Source organism: Pezoporus occidentalis, unplaced genomic scaffold (assembly GCF_034315485.1).
Source record: "Pezoporus occidentalis ecotype Australia unplaced genomic scaffold, CSIRO_AGI_Poc_V1 ctg4, whole genome shotgun sequence".
In the NCBI taxonomy this organism is placed as follows: Eukaryota; Metazoa; Chordata; class Aves; order Psittaciformes; family Psittacidae; genus Pezoporus; species Pezoporus occidentalis.
In genome coordinates, this window is record NW_026915724.1 from 7997626 (window position 1) to 8014345 (window position 16720).

At 41.8% G+C, this 16720-nt stretch overlaps 1 protein-coding gene across 2 annotated transcripts; it reads right to left on the reverse strand.

Annotated features, from left to right (window-relative positions):
* Window positions 1-240: 240 nt before the first annotated feature.
* Window positions 241-15981, reverse strand: SDCBP (syndecan binding protein). 2 transcript variants are annotated; one of them, XM_062633349.1, is made up of 9 exons: window positions 15825-15981; window positions 10857-10922; window positions 7609-7687; window positions 5392-5501; window positions 4902-5060; window positions 3660-3835; window positions 2475-2646; window positions 1831-1922; window positions 241-950 (listed from the first exon to the last, which is right to left on the reverse strand). In XM_062633349.1, exons 2-9 carry the CDS (start codon window positions 10905-10907, stop codon window positions 896-898), a joined length of 894 nt encoding a protein of 297 aa, XP_062489333.1. In that variant the 5' UTR covers window positions 10908-10922; window positions 15825-15981; the 3' UTR covers window positions 241-895. The 2 variants fall into 2 exon arrangements, with proteins under 2 accessions (XP_062489333.1, XP_062489332.1); XM_062633348.1 differs by lacking the exons at window positions 10857-10922; window positions 15825-15981 and adding an exon at window positions 9180-9331.
* Window positions 15982-16720: the final 739 nt, after the last annotated feature.

Sequence of the window (16720 nt, forward strand, 5' to 3'; positions counted from 1 at the left end):
TTTGTACATGTTGTAGAACAGCCAGGCTGATATTCCAGTTATTAAACTGAAAGGAGGGAGTTAAGCATCTTGTCTAAAGTATCCTAGATCTACCCTTTAAAACATTTCACCATTGTAGACAGCAAGATAATTTAGAATGCAGTTTTAAGCTATGTCCTATCTTGTCTTTGTTGCTGCCTGAAACTGACCTCAACAAAACAAGCCGGTCTTAGCTCATCTTAAGTACACACACAGAGTACCTAAAGTTTCAGTCGTTTATTTGGTTATTTCTGAATCCTTAAGAACATGGTTAAGGCGAGAGATAAGCATATTAGTTACAATTTGTATAACAAGTAATAGAGTAGCTGTACACTACTTTAATACGCTTACTTACTGAATGATGCCTTTAGCTATATTCAGCTTAGCTGGCATTCTCATGTAAACAGTGTTTACTAGAACAAAAAGATTAACTAGTACCAGCCATATTTCTAAAAACCTATTTCAAATCTACTCTTGCAAACAGAAAGCAGTAAAAATACTCATTTGTCTTAGACATAGAAAGCACAGCATTGTCTTAGATAACAAGAAGTAACTTTGCAAGTGACATCTGGTTCCTTTAATTGCAATGGCTTATAATAGTACTAAACTAAAAGACCTACGAAAAGAAGTCATAACAATTGGAATTTCACATTTGTCAAGCATATAAGGCTACAAGTTTTACAGTTTGTGAATATAAAACGATATGTTGAACTGTAACATTCCCAGCCATTATAGATGCAAGTGCTCGATGCAGCATATCTTCTCTTAGCCTCCAGAAAGGCTCATGTGCAGAAGAAAGAAATCACTGAGTATAGTAGCCCAAGTTTTGTGGAATCATCATTATGTATATGTACACACAAGCATACATGATGTAAGTTTAGACTTCAGGAACGGAGTGATCCATCAGGCTTTTCATAATGCTAGTTGCCATCCTAAAGAAAAGGGAAGGGCATTCAGTTTTAAGAGAAAACTGTGAAAGATCACTAAAGCTTCTGATCACTATCTTTCAAATTGTATTAAAGGGCTGGGAATGATGAGGTTGCCCTTTTGCTCTACTGTTTCTGAAAGTATGTTGTTACTGAAAGCTGCAACAAGCTGCACCCACAGAAAAGGTCATAGAAGAAAATCCCATGAAACAAAATGGGTTTATTACTAACTGAGGTGCGTCACCAACATCCTTCAGGATGTGGGCATGTGTGCAAGGCAGAGCAGTATCACAAACACGAGGGAAGGAGGGCAGGAGCAAAGGTGGCTGTTAGACCAAACCCCATTTTTTAGGAAGAGTGTACCTAGGGGGCAGGGAGAATGGAGACAAACCCCACACCCCTAAATTATACATGAAGCATTATTAATTTCTAGGAACTTCAAAAACATTTTTGCAGGAGAGATTTAGTTGTAGAAAGCCTCTGCTGCCAGCGGATTAGAAAGAATTACTATGGGAATTACTATTATTCCCAAGAATAATGTTCACTTCACCAGAATTTGCTGCACTCAAAACAACATTTTAGTTTCAAGGTAACCAATACTTGTGTTATCCATGTACTGTGAAGTTCTTGGAAATTCAAGTATAGTCAGATTACCTTTAGAAAAGGGTTTTTCAAGAGAAGGAAAGGCAAAGGAGCATCACTAACGTATGTATAGTTTGAAAACAGAACCAAAATGTGGTGGTTTGACTAAAACATCAGCAAGTACTTCCCCTACCCCTCTCAAGCCTTCATGGTAAGTCTGTAATTAGGTCTTAGCACAAGTACAAAAATCAGTCACTGTCAACTTGATTCTCACACCATCATAGCTGCATTGTTTATTACCTACCTCTTTATTATGTACTCATAAATACTGGAAGGCATGACTGTAATGGTCACTACATTTCCAGCTGTTGCCAAGATGTCTGCAATCTGGGGGTCCTGTTATTAAACAAGAAGTCATATGAGCAACATTTTACCCAAGCTGACTAACAAAGCAGCAGTTCAAGAGCTTTTTCTATACACATTTCATGCAGCTTAAGAGACCCACAACTTCTTGGTTGGAGTATTTAACCTTCAGGGCACATCACTCAATCTGCAATACAATTTCTGGATGTTTGGTTATCAGTATCTTGCATGAACTGACTGGAGAAGGGATACAGACATTATACACAGAATTCCTACTAGAGTTTGATACAGGCTGGCAGGAAGAAGCTTCAGTTTTTTGCCAGCTAAGTTAGACTAAAGGTAAAATTCGAGTGTTGGACAGAAAGAAGCAGAAGAAGGGAGTGACTTACCCTGCCTACAGCTACAAAACTGCAGAGAAGCCACAAAACATTTATGTCTCTCCAATCAAGTGAAATTATCTCTCGTGACTTACTTTCTTATTTTATGACCATTAAACAACATATTACAATCTGCTCCAAACACAATTACTATATGCACACAAAAGGCTCACAGCTATTCACACCCACAGCATACTATTTATTTTACCTTCAATCCAATTACATTCTGGCCATTAATTTCACAGATGTTGTGCTCTGTAAGAAGTCCATTTCTCGCAGCAGAACTGTCCTTCACTATTGAGGTTATTTTTCCGTTCTTGAATATGAAACCAACATGCCCTGTACTGTCCTTATGCATAGTAATAATCCGTTCAAAAGGCCTACAAGACGTTTAAAATGCAAAACCATGTTTTAAGTCTCCTAAGCCACAGAAAGAACCACACAATTTCAACATTTTTGACTTACAAAAAGATCTAAGAGACTCATAACATTACCTACAATGAAAGGTAGTTGGGTTTAACTTCATTTTGTTAATTTTGTCATATTAATATATACTTGTTTATAAACCTTACATGTCTTCCCTGTTTTACAAGGAAATCCACCATCTGGATTAATAATAGTAACAATATAGAAAACCCATCCACTCACCCACAACCACCAACCAAAACCACAAATGTCCATTAAAAACTAAGTTTTCTCTACAGACACTGTAAGGCAGATAAAATAGAACAGGCAATTCAAACTGCTGTAGGTAGGCCACAGGATTTTGGAGTATGAGGCTTCCCCAACAATATTTCTACTGTTCTACAGACAAAACTTTAAAATTGTGTCTTAGAAAGCTACTTAATATATTCATTACTTAATATAATTAAATCTTAATAATCTTTACTTAATAATCATTACTTAATATAATTAAATATCTGTATTGATTCATCAAGCACACTTTTTAGTGAAACTGGCTTTAATTCATATATAAGCAAGAGCTCAGAAGAAAACTACCACAGTAAAAAATGCACATGTATTCACTAATACAGCAAATATTTTGGCACCATCTTCTATCGCTTTTCAATTAGTGTAAGCAGAAGTCAAGAAAGCACGTAACTCTTGAATTCAGAGTTTAAATCTGATTTGTTCTATGGCTCCTTAGTTTACCTTGAAAAATCTTATGCCCCATCATGCACACCCATGCAAGCATGCATGGGAAGTTTATGAGTTGACAACTACTTGGTCTGTTCCCCACAAAAGGGAACATCTCTGAGGAGCGTTACTATTGAAGTACACAGACAAACAGATTTTGTTATTCCTGCAGTCCTGCTCAAGCAAGGGGAGACCCAAACCCCACAGAATTACCCCGAGACAGATGATGACAACCTGTATCTGCAGCTAGCTTTACCTGTCCCGAATGATCATTGAAATCCTTTCTCCAGAAGCCTGTTTCAGAACTTTATGTGCCTTGTCAGAACTCCATCCTGCACAGTTTTCACTATTGATCTGCAGAACTTGGTCCCCAAACCGCAGACCAGCGAGGGATGCTGGAGAGTTTGCCTGAACTAACTGGACAAATATACCCTACAAAAGGGGAAAAAAATTAAAATAAATGAAAATAAATACAACACAGAAGTTCTTCCTTAAGGCTAAAGACCAGTGACAGAACAGAGTCCTGTGACATTTCCCATTTTCTGTGTAATACCAACCGGACAGAAACATTTGGTAACTACCTCTCTTTAAGTGGTAGCTTTTGAAAGGTCAGTTTGTTTTTAGATGGTTTTAAGAGACTGACACATAATTAATGCTAGAATGAAGTTCAGAAATGGGCAAATCTGTTCTGTCTAGATCTCTAGATATTAAAGAAACAAGCACAACATTAAAGCCTTAGTTGAGGGGGTAAATACTGTTCTGTTTTAAAAAGAAAGCTGAAAAACTGGATCAAGACAGACTACTGGTAAATTTGATTTGCGTATCTCCTTATGCATTTAACTAATAATTATTTTACCAGACTTCAGAGTCTACATATAGCTAAAGAAACAGATTAGCAATGCTAGGAACTCTATAGCAGATTTTCCTTCTTTCACAACCACATTAGTTTTCAACTTTTTATCAATTTTGTTAGCACCTCACATAAGAAAACAAGGCACTAAAAAGTTATTTCTAGACAAATTACCCCTAAAAAACATGTAAAGTATAGCCAGCAAAACTGCAGACAATACTAGGGGAAGAACAGAGTAATGTCTTCCATGTTGAGAATCCAAAAGTGTTGAAACAGAGAAGCTCCAGAGCAGGTTTAAGGATCTTCTTGCAGCCATGTTCACATCAAGGGAAACAATCCTACTTCGTAACTACTCCTTACAGCAACCTGCTGCAAGAATTGATAAAAGAGGAACTACTTCTAAACCATGGGCAGTTCTCTGCATACTGCTGAACTTCAAGCACTGCCCAAGTGTTTCCACAAAGCTAGAGACAAGAAGTCTTGAACTGCTAACAAGTATCACAGCTGCTCTGAAGGACAATATTATGCTCTGAAGTAGAAAAATAAAATTACAAGTAGAAGACAATTTTGTGACCATACACTAACTTCACTACTAATTTAATCCTGCAGTAAGATCTTTATAAGCAAAACGCAAGCTTCTGTACTTACATTGTCAACTGACTTCAGGCGAAGTCCAATTTTGCCATCTTGATCTTTACATAAGATGACTTCACGGATGCCTTGCTTAATTTCTGCTCTGCGAATTCCAACATCATTTCCAGTCACTGGAGCTACCATGTAATTAGTAGAAGGTCGTGTTACCAGTTGCTGATTAAAACAAAATAGCCAGACAACTTAGTTTCAGCTTCTTAAAATAGTTATACATCAATTTATATGAAGTTATATTAAAAAAAAGGCAAAAACAAAGCCAACAAAACAAAGTTAGTCACAACACCAGCTCTTTGCCACCCCCCCCCACCAAACACTGGAAATTTACTGCTTAGTTTTAAGACCAGATTAAAGTAGGCACTATTACTTAATACAATTCATTTATCAGTCATGTATGCTACTTAAGACAAATAGTCTGATCTCTAGAACACTAACTATGCATATAGTCTTTATACTTTTGCTTTCTAAAACATGCTTGACTGGTACCTACACCCTGTGGCTGAGCAGTTGCTGCCACTGGAAAGTTTCTCTGCACCTCTTCCTCATTGAGGCTCAGGCCCATATACTGAGAAAGTTCTGGATACAATCTAGGGTACAAGCCTATAGAAGGAAAATAGAACAAAACAAAAGTCAGTATAATTGTTGGCTTAAGAGAACAAGTGGTTACTACTTTCACATGTACAATTACAATAGCACAAGACTTGAAATAACATTTAATTTGAAAATTAAGATGGCAGACCCACTTCAATTACGACTGTTATTCTAGCCCAGTTTAGAAAAGTCACATGGCACAAAATATCCAGCAGGAGATTTCTCTACACCAGAGAGGAGTGGGGTGCAGGGAGTGGGAGGAACAGATGTTAAACCAACAGACTTGTCAGACCTTGAATAGAAGCATTCTGGAAATAAGCTTGTTATTGCTCTTAACATTCCACAGGTGATTAACTGGTGCCATTTAGCTAGAAGCAGTTCAGAGGAATCTTAAGAGCCCACCTTCTGTTCTCACAGAACCGCTGGGGACAGAAAAGGCTGCTTGGGAAGCTAGATGGTGCAAGGGAGAGCCCTGGAAACAAGCAGGCTCCACAGTTCACAAAGCTTCAGTTTCTAGTGTTCATTTACGGGTACATGCATAAAACTTTAAGAATCGAAATTTGACCAGAAATGGAAAATAACTTTTCTGGGAAGGAACAAACATCATTGCAAGGTGAATTTCAGTATAAATAAAATTTTTTTCACTCCTTCATACTTTCAGTGATCATGTTTGCATGCTACTTCGTAAGACTTGTTTGATCTCATTTCCAGATTATCAGATTATAGTTTCACCAATATTGATTAATAAGATTTTAATTAACATTTCTTCTACTTTTGCTTGTGTTTTCAAGCCCCTAAAATTATACACAACTAATGATGCACAACACTTCTGCAGCTACTTGATCCTCATCAAAGACCACAATACAGGATGCATCTCTGCTTGCTGTATTACATTCTCATTCAAAACAGTGACCTCCAAATAGCAGAACACATCCAAAAGCTCTGGATGTTGAATATTCTCCTGCCTCTGCTAGCACAGAGGGATTCCCAGCAGATTTGGCACATCCTATAGATGGAGTAGGCCTCCCTTTCTGGGGATATATTGAGCGACTAATCACTCTTCAGCCACACACAACTCCTGAGCAATCCATGCAAAGCTAACATCAAAATGATGGCATTTTGCCAGCACACACAGAAACTGCAAGAGAATTAAAATTCTGGACAGCAGGAAGAGCACTGCCAAGAAGGGAACTGAAGCTGAACCTTTTTAGTTCCTCACCCTGTCTAATAATACAGCTACCTTCTGAACCTCCAGAAGGTTGCTGAGGTGAACTCGGATCCGGTGAAGTTAGGCTAGCTAAGTATCTAGTCCCAAAAGGAACTACAACAGGCATCTCTCTGACGAGCTATACAAACTCCTGCCTTAAAGTTACCAGCATCCAGAGGGTAATGGGAGACAAAGTTATATCTCCCAAGCTTTAATATCCTATTCACCAGTATTCCTGGCAGCTGAACCAGCACTGCTGCTGGTCATGCTGGTTAGAGACTTTAGACTTTTTAGACCAACTAACCCAGAGCCCTGACCTAAAACATACTTGTGCACCTTTGTGGATGTACATGGAAGAAAAGGAGGAGAAAGGGGTACAAGTCATTCACCTTTAGATCTAATGGATTACCCACCAGACATTTGATCCCAAAATCTGCTGGAAGCTAATGTTGACAGTATGACAAGATTAAGTTCCAGCTTCCTTGGCCCTTCACTGCTGACATAGATTTGTGCCTATCTGCTCCTAATTAAGATTATATGAAGAGGAAAGGCAGAAGCATGCTGCCCAATAAAGCTTACAGATAGACATGTGATAAGTAATAATTAAGGCAAGAGTTAAAACTAGCTCAAATGGTACCAACAGCAAATCTTGTTACATCAGGCTCACTTTGAAAAGGTTTCAAAAAGTTGAGAGAAGAGCTAGTGTTGGCCAAAACTTCCTTTTATAAGCAAACACTGGTTTTGATTCCTGTAGCACCTTACAAAGGTGGATATTGGCATTTCCAAGAGGCATGGTCTCACCCTTTGTAAACAGGACTACATATTGGTAGGCATTTTTGACTGTTCCGTTAACACTGGGATTCATAGCAACTATCTGTAACATTAGGATACTAGAGTACATGAGCTTACCTCCATCATGAAGAATAGGAGCAGAAGCTTCAGACAAGATTGCTGGATTGGCTGGATTTGAAGAAAAGGCAGTCTGAGCCTAAAAGCAAAGAAAAATCACATTATCTTTGGGGGGGAGAGGGAATAATCTATGAAATCTTTATTGTGCAGACAGGAAATTAAGTTATTTCTTTTTTCTCATACACGCTCATTATTATTCATCTTGAAGTTCTGAAGCAAATCTTTCTTTGAAATAAAGAACTTCAATACAATATGCTGTAGTAGCATAAAACTCCTTTGGTAGATCTGAGGTATCTTCCTCAGAGACAAGGCTACTAAATAATATAGAAAAGCTTTACTGTCAACCTGTTCCATTTTTGTCATTAAGCAAGTTAAAGAGTCTTAAAGGACATATTGGTTGAGAAAGCTTTACAAGTTTAAATTTTAAGGTATGACCTTTGACAGTGTTTTGCAATTACTTTTTTCACCTGGATCGCAATAGCTTTACCATATACAAACGTTATTCATGACTTCTGCCATAGTCCATTACAGGCTGCAAGTTCCACACAATCCAATGCTACTACTTTAATACCTTCTGAAACAAATGGAACTTCTAAGATAACTTTTTCTTCTACAGAAGTTGCCACTACGGTAAACACACTAAGCTTGATTTCTGTATTGTTTACTGACTCACAAACAGAAGAGACCATACAAGGCAAGCCAGTTTCCTTCCTTCTCAATACCACAGCTACTACTTTTTCGGCCTTGTGTAATCATGACCAGTGAAAAACGCCCATTAACTGTGATGGAAATAGCTATCCCAGTAGCTTTCCTGAGGTTGAATGTCAAAGGTGGGAGGGAAATTACTAAATACACAGTGAAAGATTATGCCAAACAGGACATATAAATCACCTAACATAACATGATGGTCGAATTACTTCATGTTTTTAAGGAAATCATGCTTAAAAATAGAAGACGTCATAGTCCTTCACTCTCCAGGAAGTTGTTTTTAGGAAAATGTTTCAGAGCAAGAATGACTCTATTTAAGAATATCAAATGTATTTAGAAGAATAGCCTCCAACTGAAATGCTGGACAAAAAAGAACAAGCTAGAATATTTAATGTACCAAGCCTGTCTGTTTAACCAGCAGCCATTTTAATCTCACTCACTTTTTGTGGATACAGACTTTGCCTTTTAGTACCTGAAAGGGGCCTATAAGGATGCTGGGCAGGGACTCTTCGTTAGGGTCTGTACTGGTAGGACAAGGGGTAACGGGTTCAAACTTAAACAGGGGAAGTTTAGACTGGGTATAAGGAAGAAGTTCTGTACTGTGAGGGTGGTGAGGCACTGGAATGGGCTGCCCAGGGAGGCTGTGAATGCTCCGTCCCTGGAGGTGGTGTTCAAGGCCAGGCTGCACAGTCTGAGCTGCCCCTACCTGTGGCAGGGGGGGTTGGAACTAGATGATCTTAAGGTCCTTTCCAACTATTCTATTCTACTCTGCCCCCTTTTCTCCTAGAGTGCTCTCAAACATATTAAAACAGGTACTTTTATAAAGCACTTTTTGGGAAATGAAATAATTCAGCTTTTGCTACCTCCTGTGTCCAACAGGTCAAGGTAGGTGATTCTCCCCTTTTATTCTCATCAGACCCCATCTGCAGTACTGTTCAGCTCTGGGGCACTAAACACAGGAGGGAGGGAGTCCAGATAAGGCCACAAAAACTATTAGAGGGTTACAGCACCTCTCCTATGAGGACAGGCTGAGAGAGTTGGGACTGCTCAGCCTGGAGAAGGCACTGAGGAGACCTTAGAGCAGCCTTCCAGTACCTAAAAAGGGCTTATAAAAAAGATGGGGACAAATTTTTTAGCAGGGCCTAATGTGATAGGACAAAGGATAATGGCTTTAAACTAAAAAACAGTAGATTCAGATGGGATAGAAGGAAGGAAATTTTTGAGTGGTGAAACACTGGAACAGGTTGTCCAGAATGGTGTCCCTGCAAACATTTAAGGCCAGGCTGGATGTGGTTGTGGGCAACCTGATCTAGTTCAAGATGTCCCTGCTCATTGCAGGGTGTTGGACTAGATAACCTTTAAGGGTCCCTTCCAACCCAAATTATTGTATAATACCAGGAAAATTATCAGTGTAACTGTAATGGCTTAATTATTACATTTACCACAATTTTAAACTGCAATCTATAAACTCTAGCAGTTGGTCAGTAAAAGGCTGAAGGAGCACATTCATGGCTCCAGGGTACTTTTTTTTTTTACCCTCTCTACTTCATCATTACCTGACTGTAGATAAAGGACTTTCATAAGATAAGAAGAATGGTGTGGGCAGATACAACAAGGAGCTACTCCAACACAGCAGAACTTCAGAAGTCCCACCCCACACATACAAACATAGGTCAGACTGAGGCAATCCACTCTGGGACAGCACAGGAGAGTTAGTAAGCTCTTCTATGCAGCTTGCTTGATTGCTTCCCCGTGAGAAGAACAAGGACAGAAGTAGCAGCCACCTTAAAATCCATTATAACTCCCTGCTGTTGTTTAAAGTGGGAGGGAATCCAGTTTAAGTTTAGGAAAGAAAAATGGAAGTTAGATACAATGGGGAAGAAAGCAAACTCCTCATAAAATACATTCATGTGGAATTTCTTATGGAGCTTTTATTAAGATGCTTTTCATTATCCTGTTTCACAGATGTTCCCATCCTCATCCTAATAAAGCCACCAATATTCTTATACATAGTGTTTCATACAGACACAATAATCCTGGAAGTATTGTAAGAACTGGTCACTACCATGCAATAGCCAGAGGATGAGTCTGATTCCAGATAATGTCAAGAGAGTCACTGCTCTTTTTTTGTGCCCAACTGACCATGAACACTTTCTGCCACAGATTTGGACACCAAGAGTAAGACACAGTAGGTTTATTAATTCCGTCAACACTAATTCATCACATAAGAGCTGAAGTGCAAGAAGAGACTATGTCTACTTAAGACCAAGTATTTATAGTTTAAAAAAAAGAACCCCACCCAAACATATCAACACATTAAAAGCAAATGACTATAAATGAATATACAAAAAAAAATAAATATACCAAACAGTAGTAAAGTAAGCATTAATTATATTATATCAAGCTATAAACAGTTTGTCTTTTCCCTTTTAGAGTGTGATGGTAAAACTCTCACTCACAATAAATCTCCCCTTCCCTAGATTAAGTATCATCAGTTATATCACTGCCATCAAAATTCATCTTATGAAAGCCTCTCATACCTGAATAACTTTGTCCACCTTGAGATCTTCCAGGGAAGGATAGAGAGACATTTTGATGCAGTCTCACTGGGTAGCAGGAAGGCCGAAACAAAAAAAAAAAAGGGAAGCAAACAAACAACAGGGTTAGCCCTCAGAGATATTTACTGAGCATTACAACATCAGAGAGAAAATAAGAAAAAGCAGACGGTGATGCACAAGTGATCTGTGACCTGTAAGTCTTAGCACTACAGATCCCTGGTGCTGCAGATAAACTCCATTAAGACTACCCATTTAATCTATTATCAATAACAACCTTTGCTTAGTAGGCTTTATTTACTATACTTAGTGTTGTCATAGGTCTCAGTGATGAGAAAGCCTATACAGAGAAAACCATTTCACATGATGTATTGCAAGGACAGACATTAGGAAGCCATGAGGCAGTGATGATGAGGGCTGAGAGGAAAAAAATCTGATCACCCTCCTCCTACTCCTCCTCCCAACTGGGCCACTATTTTTATACAACTGCAGAAGCTATCACTGTTATCCAAAGTATCTAAACATTTTCATCAGTTCTGATACTCCAGTGTACTGGTTTCAACTCAGATAGTTAATTTTCTTCCTAATAGCTGATACAGTGCTGTGTTTTGAATTCAGTATGAGAATAATGTTGATCTCACACTGATGTTTTCAATTGCTGTTAAATAGTGTTTACATTAAGTAAAGGATTTTCATCACATGCCTTGCCAGCAGAAAGGCTGGAAGGGCACAAGAAGTTGTGAGGAAGCACAGCTGACCTGAACTGGCCAAAGGGATATTCTGTACTATAGAATATCACACTCAGTATATAAACTGGGGGAACAACCGACCAGGGGGTGCTGCTTGGAACTGGCAGGGCATCAGCTGGCAAGTGGTGAGCAACTGCACTGTTCACCACTCGTTCTGTATATTCTAATTCTTTTATTATCATTATTATTTTCTTCCTTTTCTGTCCCATTAAACTGTCTTTATCTCAATCTGCGAGTTTTCTCACTTTTACTCTTCTGATTCTCTCCCCCATCCCACAGGGGGGTGGACTGATGAATGAGCAGCTATGTGGTGCTTAGTTGCCAGCTGGGGTTAAACCATGACATCCACTAAGAAACCACTAAAGAGAACTGGCTTCCCATGTCCATTTGCAATACATTAACTGTAGCAGGAGACCATAAACTAGCAAGATTCAGTCAGTGGCGAGTTACAAAACACACAGAGCTTCAGGCTGGCTCTCATGTGATATTGGGAAAGCCCTGTGACAACTTATCAGGAAGTAATCCAACAAAAAAAAGTCAAGGGCTGGGGGGAAGCGGGGATTGCAGGGTACAAAAAGACAAGCAACCCACTTCGCATGATACTCTAAGGCACCACACCGACATCCAGCTCTGCTAGAGCCAGGTACCCAAAGCTTCAGGAAATCACAGTTTTACAGTGCTCCTTCACGCACAGTCTCACTGAGGTCAGCTGAACTTCTCAAAACCGTAATAAAACATTTCACATCAACATATGGGAACATTTTAATGGGGAAAGGGGGATGGGGGCCTAGGGAGAGGGAAGAGAGAAACAGTAGACAACAAAATTTGATACAGTTTTGCAAGTTATAGAAAGCACTGAGAACACAGTTAATGAGACAATTCTATTAAAAGCTTTAAGTTCACTGATTCATTTTCGCATCCAAACAAGAGGTCTTTATTCACGCAGCAATTTAGCACTCCCTCCAGAAGTGACCACTAAATAAATCCTTCTACTACTGATTCTCTAAGTGCAGATATTAACTTGATTGAAAGAAAAAAACTACACACACTCATACCTAATATAATACTGCAGTAAGACAACAGACATCTCTTCATATTACACTAAGCTCATCAACAGCTTTTCTACTTGTTCAGCAGAGTGCCCAACAGCTTCAGTATCACATCAAACTACAACTAAAACTTCCAAAAAGCATGGCCTAGATGTGATAGATATATAAACTGTGAGTGCATGGCCAGTTATGTTGCAATACTTAATTACCACTGACATTTTTCACTAATTGTCACAACTAAACCAAGCATACGAAGCTTCCAGGCTTCAAGCAAGTTAAACATACACGTGTAAAACTAGTTTAAAGTTCTGCTTCCTGCAGGCATAAAAAGAGAGCAGGCCAAGGACTGTGTGCTCCCAAAGAAGTCACCCTGTTGCAGGGTGAGGAGGAACAAAAGAGCAGCAGTTTGCAGATGCTGATCTCAGACACAGGCACAACCATGCAGCACAACACAGGGTCTGCTGGGTCCCTCATCTCAGTGACCAACTTCCACACCACAAACCCCAGCACATTTACAACTCGGCCAGCTTTAGTTCTCTTCCACAGACCAGTCTCACTCTGCACATGATTACATTTGTCACAAATTGGAAACCTCAACTTTCCTCTAGCGTACAAAGAGGAACATCGTGCTTTCTGTAGAAAAGCATTAGCAAGGCTAAACAAACATTAGCTCTCAGATCACATACAGACGACAATTCCAACAGTTTACTTTGCCACTTTACAACCTTCCTAGCCACCTCTGCTCCTCAGCTAGGGGCTCACAAACCCAGGTATTTGTCACAGAATCATAGAACAGTTTGGATTGGGAGGGACCTTAAAGATCTTATAGTTTCAACCATGGGCAGGGACATCTCCCACTAGACCAGGTTGCTCAAAGCCCCATTCAACCTGACCTTGAACACTGCCAGGAATGGGACAGACACAGCTTCTCTGTGCCAGTGCCTCACCACCCTCACAGTGAAGAATCTACCCTCTGTCAGTCCTGTCACTACATGCCCTTGTAAAAAGTCCCTCTCCAAATTTCTTGCAGGCCCCCTTTAGGTAAAAGCTGGCTACAATAAGGTCTCTCCCTAGCCTTTGCCAGGCTGAACAACCCCAGCCCTCTCAGCCAGTCTTCAGGGGAGACATGCTCCAGCCCTCCAATCATCTCCATGCCCTGCTCTGGGCTCGCTCTAACAGCTCCATGTCCTTCTGATGTTGGGGATCCCAGAGCTGAATGGAGTACTCCAGGTGGGGTCTTATGAAGAACAATAAAGGGGGATAATCACCTTCCTCAGCTTGCTAGCACACTACCAAGGAGCTGCTGGGCTAGATCCTCATCTTAATCTCACCAGTCACTGGTTTTGGTTTTCCCAACTAAACAGCCAGAACAACTGTCGCCACTGTAACTGCATCCAGTGATCTCATAACTTTTGCATATGGTATTTTCAATTTCTGCGCAGGCAGCTGTAACACAAATATCCCTCATTAGGTAATGCAAGATCCACACAAAAAACAAACAAACAAACAAAACAAAACATAAAACCCCCAGTATTTAGTTTGAAATTGCCACTGCCAGGGATGGCCAGTAATTGCAGGAAGAAGTTGTCCATGACTTCTGTGCAACATTATTCACAGTATAAACAAGAGTTGCAGCAGGCACTCTAACAGCTTCAGAAACTTGGCAGTGGCTACCATGAAACATGAGTCACTATAACCTCCTTTTCTTTTTAAAATCTACACTGACATCAAAACAGTTTTCCTTGATCACTTCCATATCCTCACTTCTTGTGAGGAACACAAATGTTTAGGAAAGCAAAAGTGAAAGCCACAGAAATAGCATGGGGCAGGAGAGACAGCCATAACCCAGCTGGTGAACTGCACAATCCAATAGTAAAGACCTCTCCCCATCTCCCAGTGCCCTTTGCTGGAAAGTCTGACTGCCAGTGCCCATCACCACGTCCCACTAAGCAGATCCTGTCCGCTAAAGGGAAGTGCTGTGCTGCTGATCGGAGACCCATGGAAAGGCAGCACTCGTGACAACCTGAGGCTGCCAGCAGGAAGTCTTACGGGTAGGAGTGATCCCAAATTGCCCTCAGTGGCGTGGCTAGCAGGAGACGGGCTTCAAAACAGGCTCTCCAGGTTGGAAAGCATGGAGCTGAACTCAGCACGGGATAGAACTGAACCCCAACTCTGGCCAGCCCATAGCGATTACTATCTCCCAAAGTACCAGTATGCAATACTGGGGGAGGGAAGAAAAAAAAAAAAACCCAAACCAAACAATGGCACCCACAAGTAATTTCTGCCTGTGCCCACAGAAATATTACAGCAAGCCACAGATCCAGCCCTACACTTAACCTTATAAGCTTGTGACCCCCAAAATTCATTTTTAGAGCAAATCTAGAACAAAACAACCTGGAGGTCACACTGAGATATCAGGAACCGAACAACTGTTTTGCAAGACGAATTCTTCACTAACACCTCGGCGTTTCCCTTCTGAAACATTCCTAATTAGCCTCCGAGCAAGTGCTCTCATTACACACTCAGCTCTGAAATCTGCTGCCTCCATTTCAGACCTGAAGCAGGGCTCGCTTGACCGAAAAGGCACATCGCATCATTTAGCAACACTTAACCCGTATTTTCAGAGACAGAAGTTGTTACAGACGTCCGAGCCTCCTTACGGGAGCCGGCCGACAAGTACGGCCCTGCCGCAACGACCGCGGAGCCTGACCGACAGAGATCAGAAGACACCCGAAAGCTCAACGCCAAGACGGCGGGGGAATGCGGACACAGGCACGCAGGCGTTTACTTCGGCTATTCTTTCTGGCCGCCGACGGAGGAGCCACCCGGGGAGGCAGAGCCCCTCACCCGGCACCGTACTCCCTCCAGCCCTGATTTTCTCCCGACCGGCTCCGGGGAGCGGTCGCTCCGCAGGAGCACGACACGGCTCCCGGCGGGAGCGAGAACAACGTTGCCCCCGCAAGAAGCCGGCTCGGCACCGGCCCACCCTCCCTCACCTTTCCGCTCCGCCATGCTCAGACGCCGTATTCTCAGCCACCCCCCCCGTCCTCGTCCTCGTCCCCTTCCCCTCCCACCGCTGAGGACGGGCCGCGGGCCCGCACACAATGGCCTGCAGGGGAGGAAACCCTCACAGTAGGCCCCGGCCACTCCTTTACCTCCGGCCCAGGCAGCGATGGCTGTTCGTCGGGACCCTCAGCGGGCAGACTTGCAGCAGCGGCTCCCCTCCAGTACCGGCAGCGCCGCTATGAGGGGAGCAGGGGTGGCGGCGGAACCGGCTCAGCCCCGCGCATGCTCCGGCGGCGGTGGCGGGAGGGGGCTGGCCGGGCTGGGAAGGGGCTGGCGGTTGTGAGGTGGAGGGTCGGGTAGCCGGGTGGCGTAGGCTCAGTTGCCTTAGAAACTGCTTGCTGTGTCACCCGCGGCCGGCAGCGTTTACCTCTGGCTGCTTGTTTTATTTACCCGATGACTCTCCACTGGCGTTCTTCAGTTTTACCCTGTACGTCACTCATTTGCCTTTATGGGCTCACAGCTGTTATCTTAATGAAGGAAAAGTATATTTTTTAATTCATTTTCCAGTCTCTTTATCACCCCTTCCCTCTCCTGTAATAAAGCATGCTTTGCTAGGTTGTGGCCGCCCCATTCCTGTTCAAGGCCAAGCTGGGTGGAGCTTTGAGCAATCTGGTGTAGTGGCAGGTGTCCCTGCCCGTGGCAGAGGGCTTGGAACTGGATGAGCATTAAGGTCCCTTCCAACCCAAACCATTCCGTGATTTATGATTCTGTGAACTGCCATGTATCAGCTTTGCTTCCCGTGTTTGCTGGCCGGGTGTCAGTGAGTTGCGACACTCCAGAGCTGAAGTGACTATGTCAGCTGGCCCATGATCCAGTGCCTGTGTGGGCCTTCTGCCCCTGGAACACCTCTGAAGCTGACCACATTTCCTGGAGAAGCTCCCCCAGAGAAACTATGATGCAAATATGCTAGCGACAGGAAAATCCCAGAACGAGCTTGGAAAGACGCTTTCATACTCAATTACCATAATTACTCCATTTGTCATTT

What these genes read in the sequence shown, in the direction of transcription:
- SDCBP (XM_062633348.1), bottom strand. Translation starts at nt 9,239, where the DNA reads ATGGGGTCTGATGAGAATAAAAGGGGAGAATCACCTACCTTGACCTGT. An exon ending in TCCTATTCTTCATGATGGAG is followed by an intron (nt 5,502 to 7,608) that starts GTAAGCTCATGT and finishes TTCCTTCTATAG; the next exon opens with GCTTGTACCCTAGATTGTAT. An exon ending in GCCTGAAGTCAGTTGACAAT is followed by an intron (nt 3,836 to 4,901) that starts GTAAGTACAGAA and finishes CCCCTTTTGTAG; the next exon opens with GGTATATTTGTCCAGTTAGT.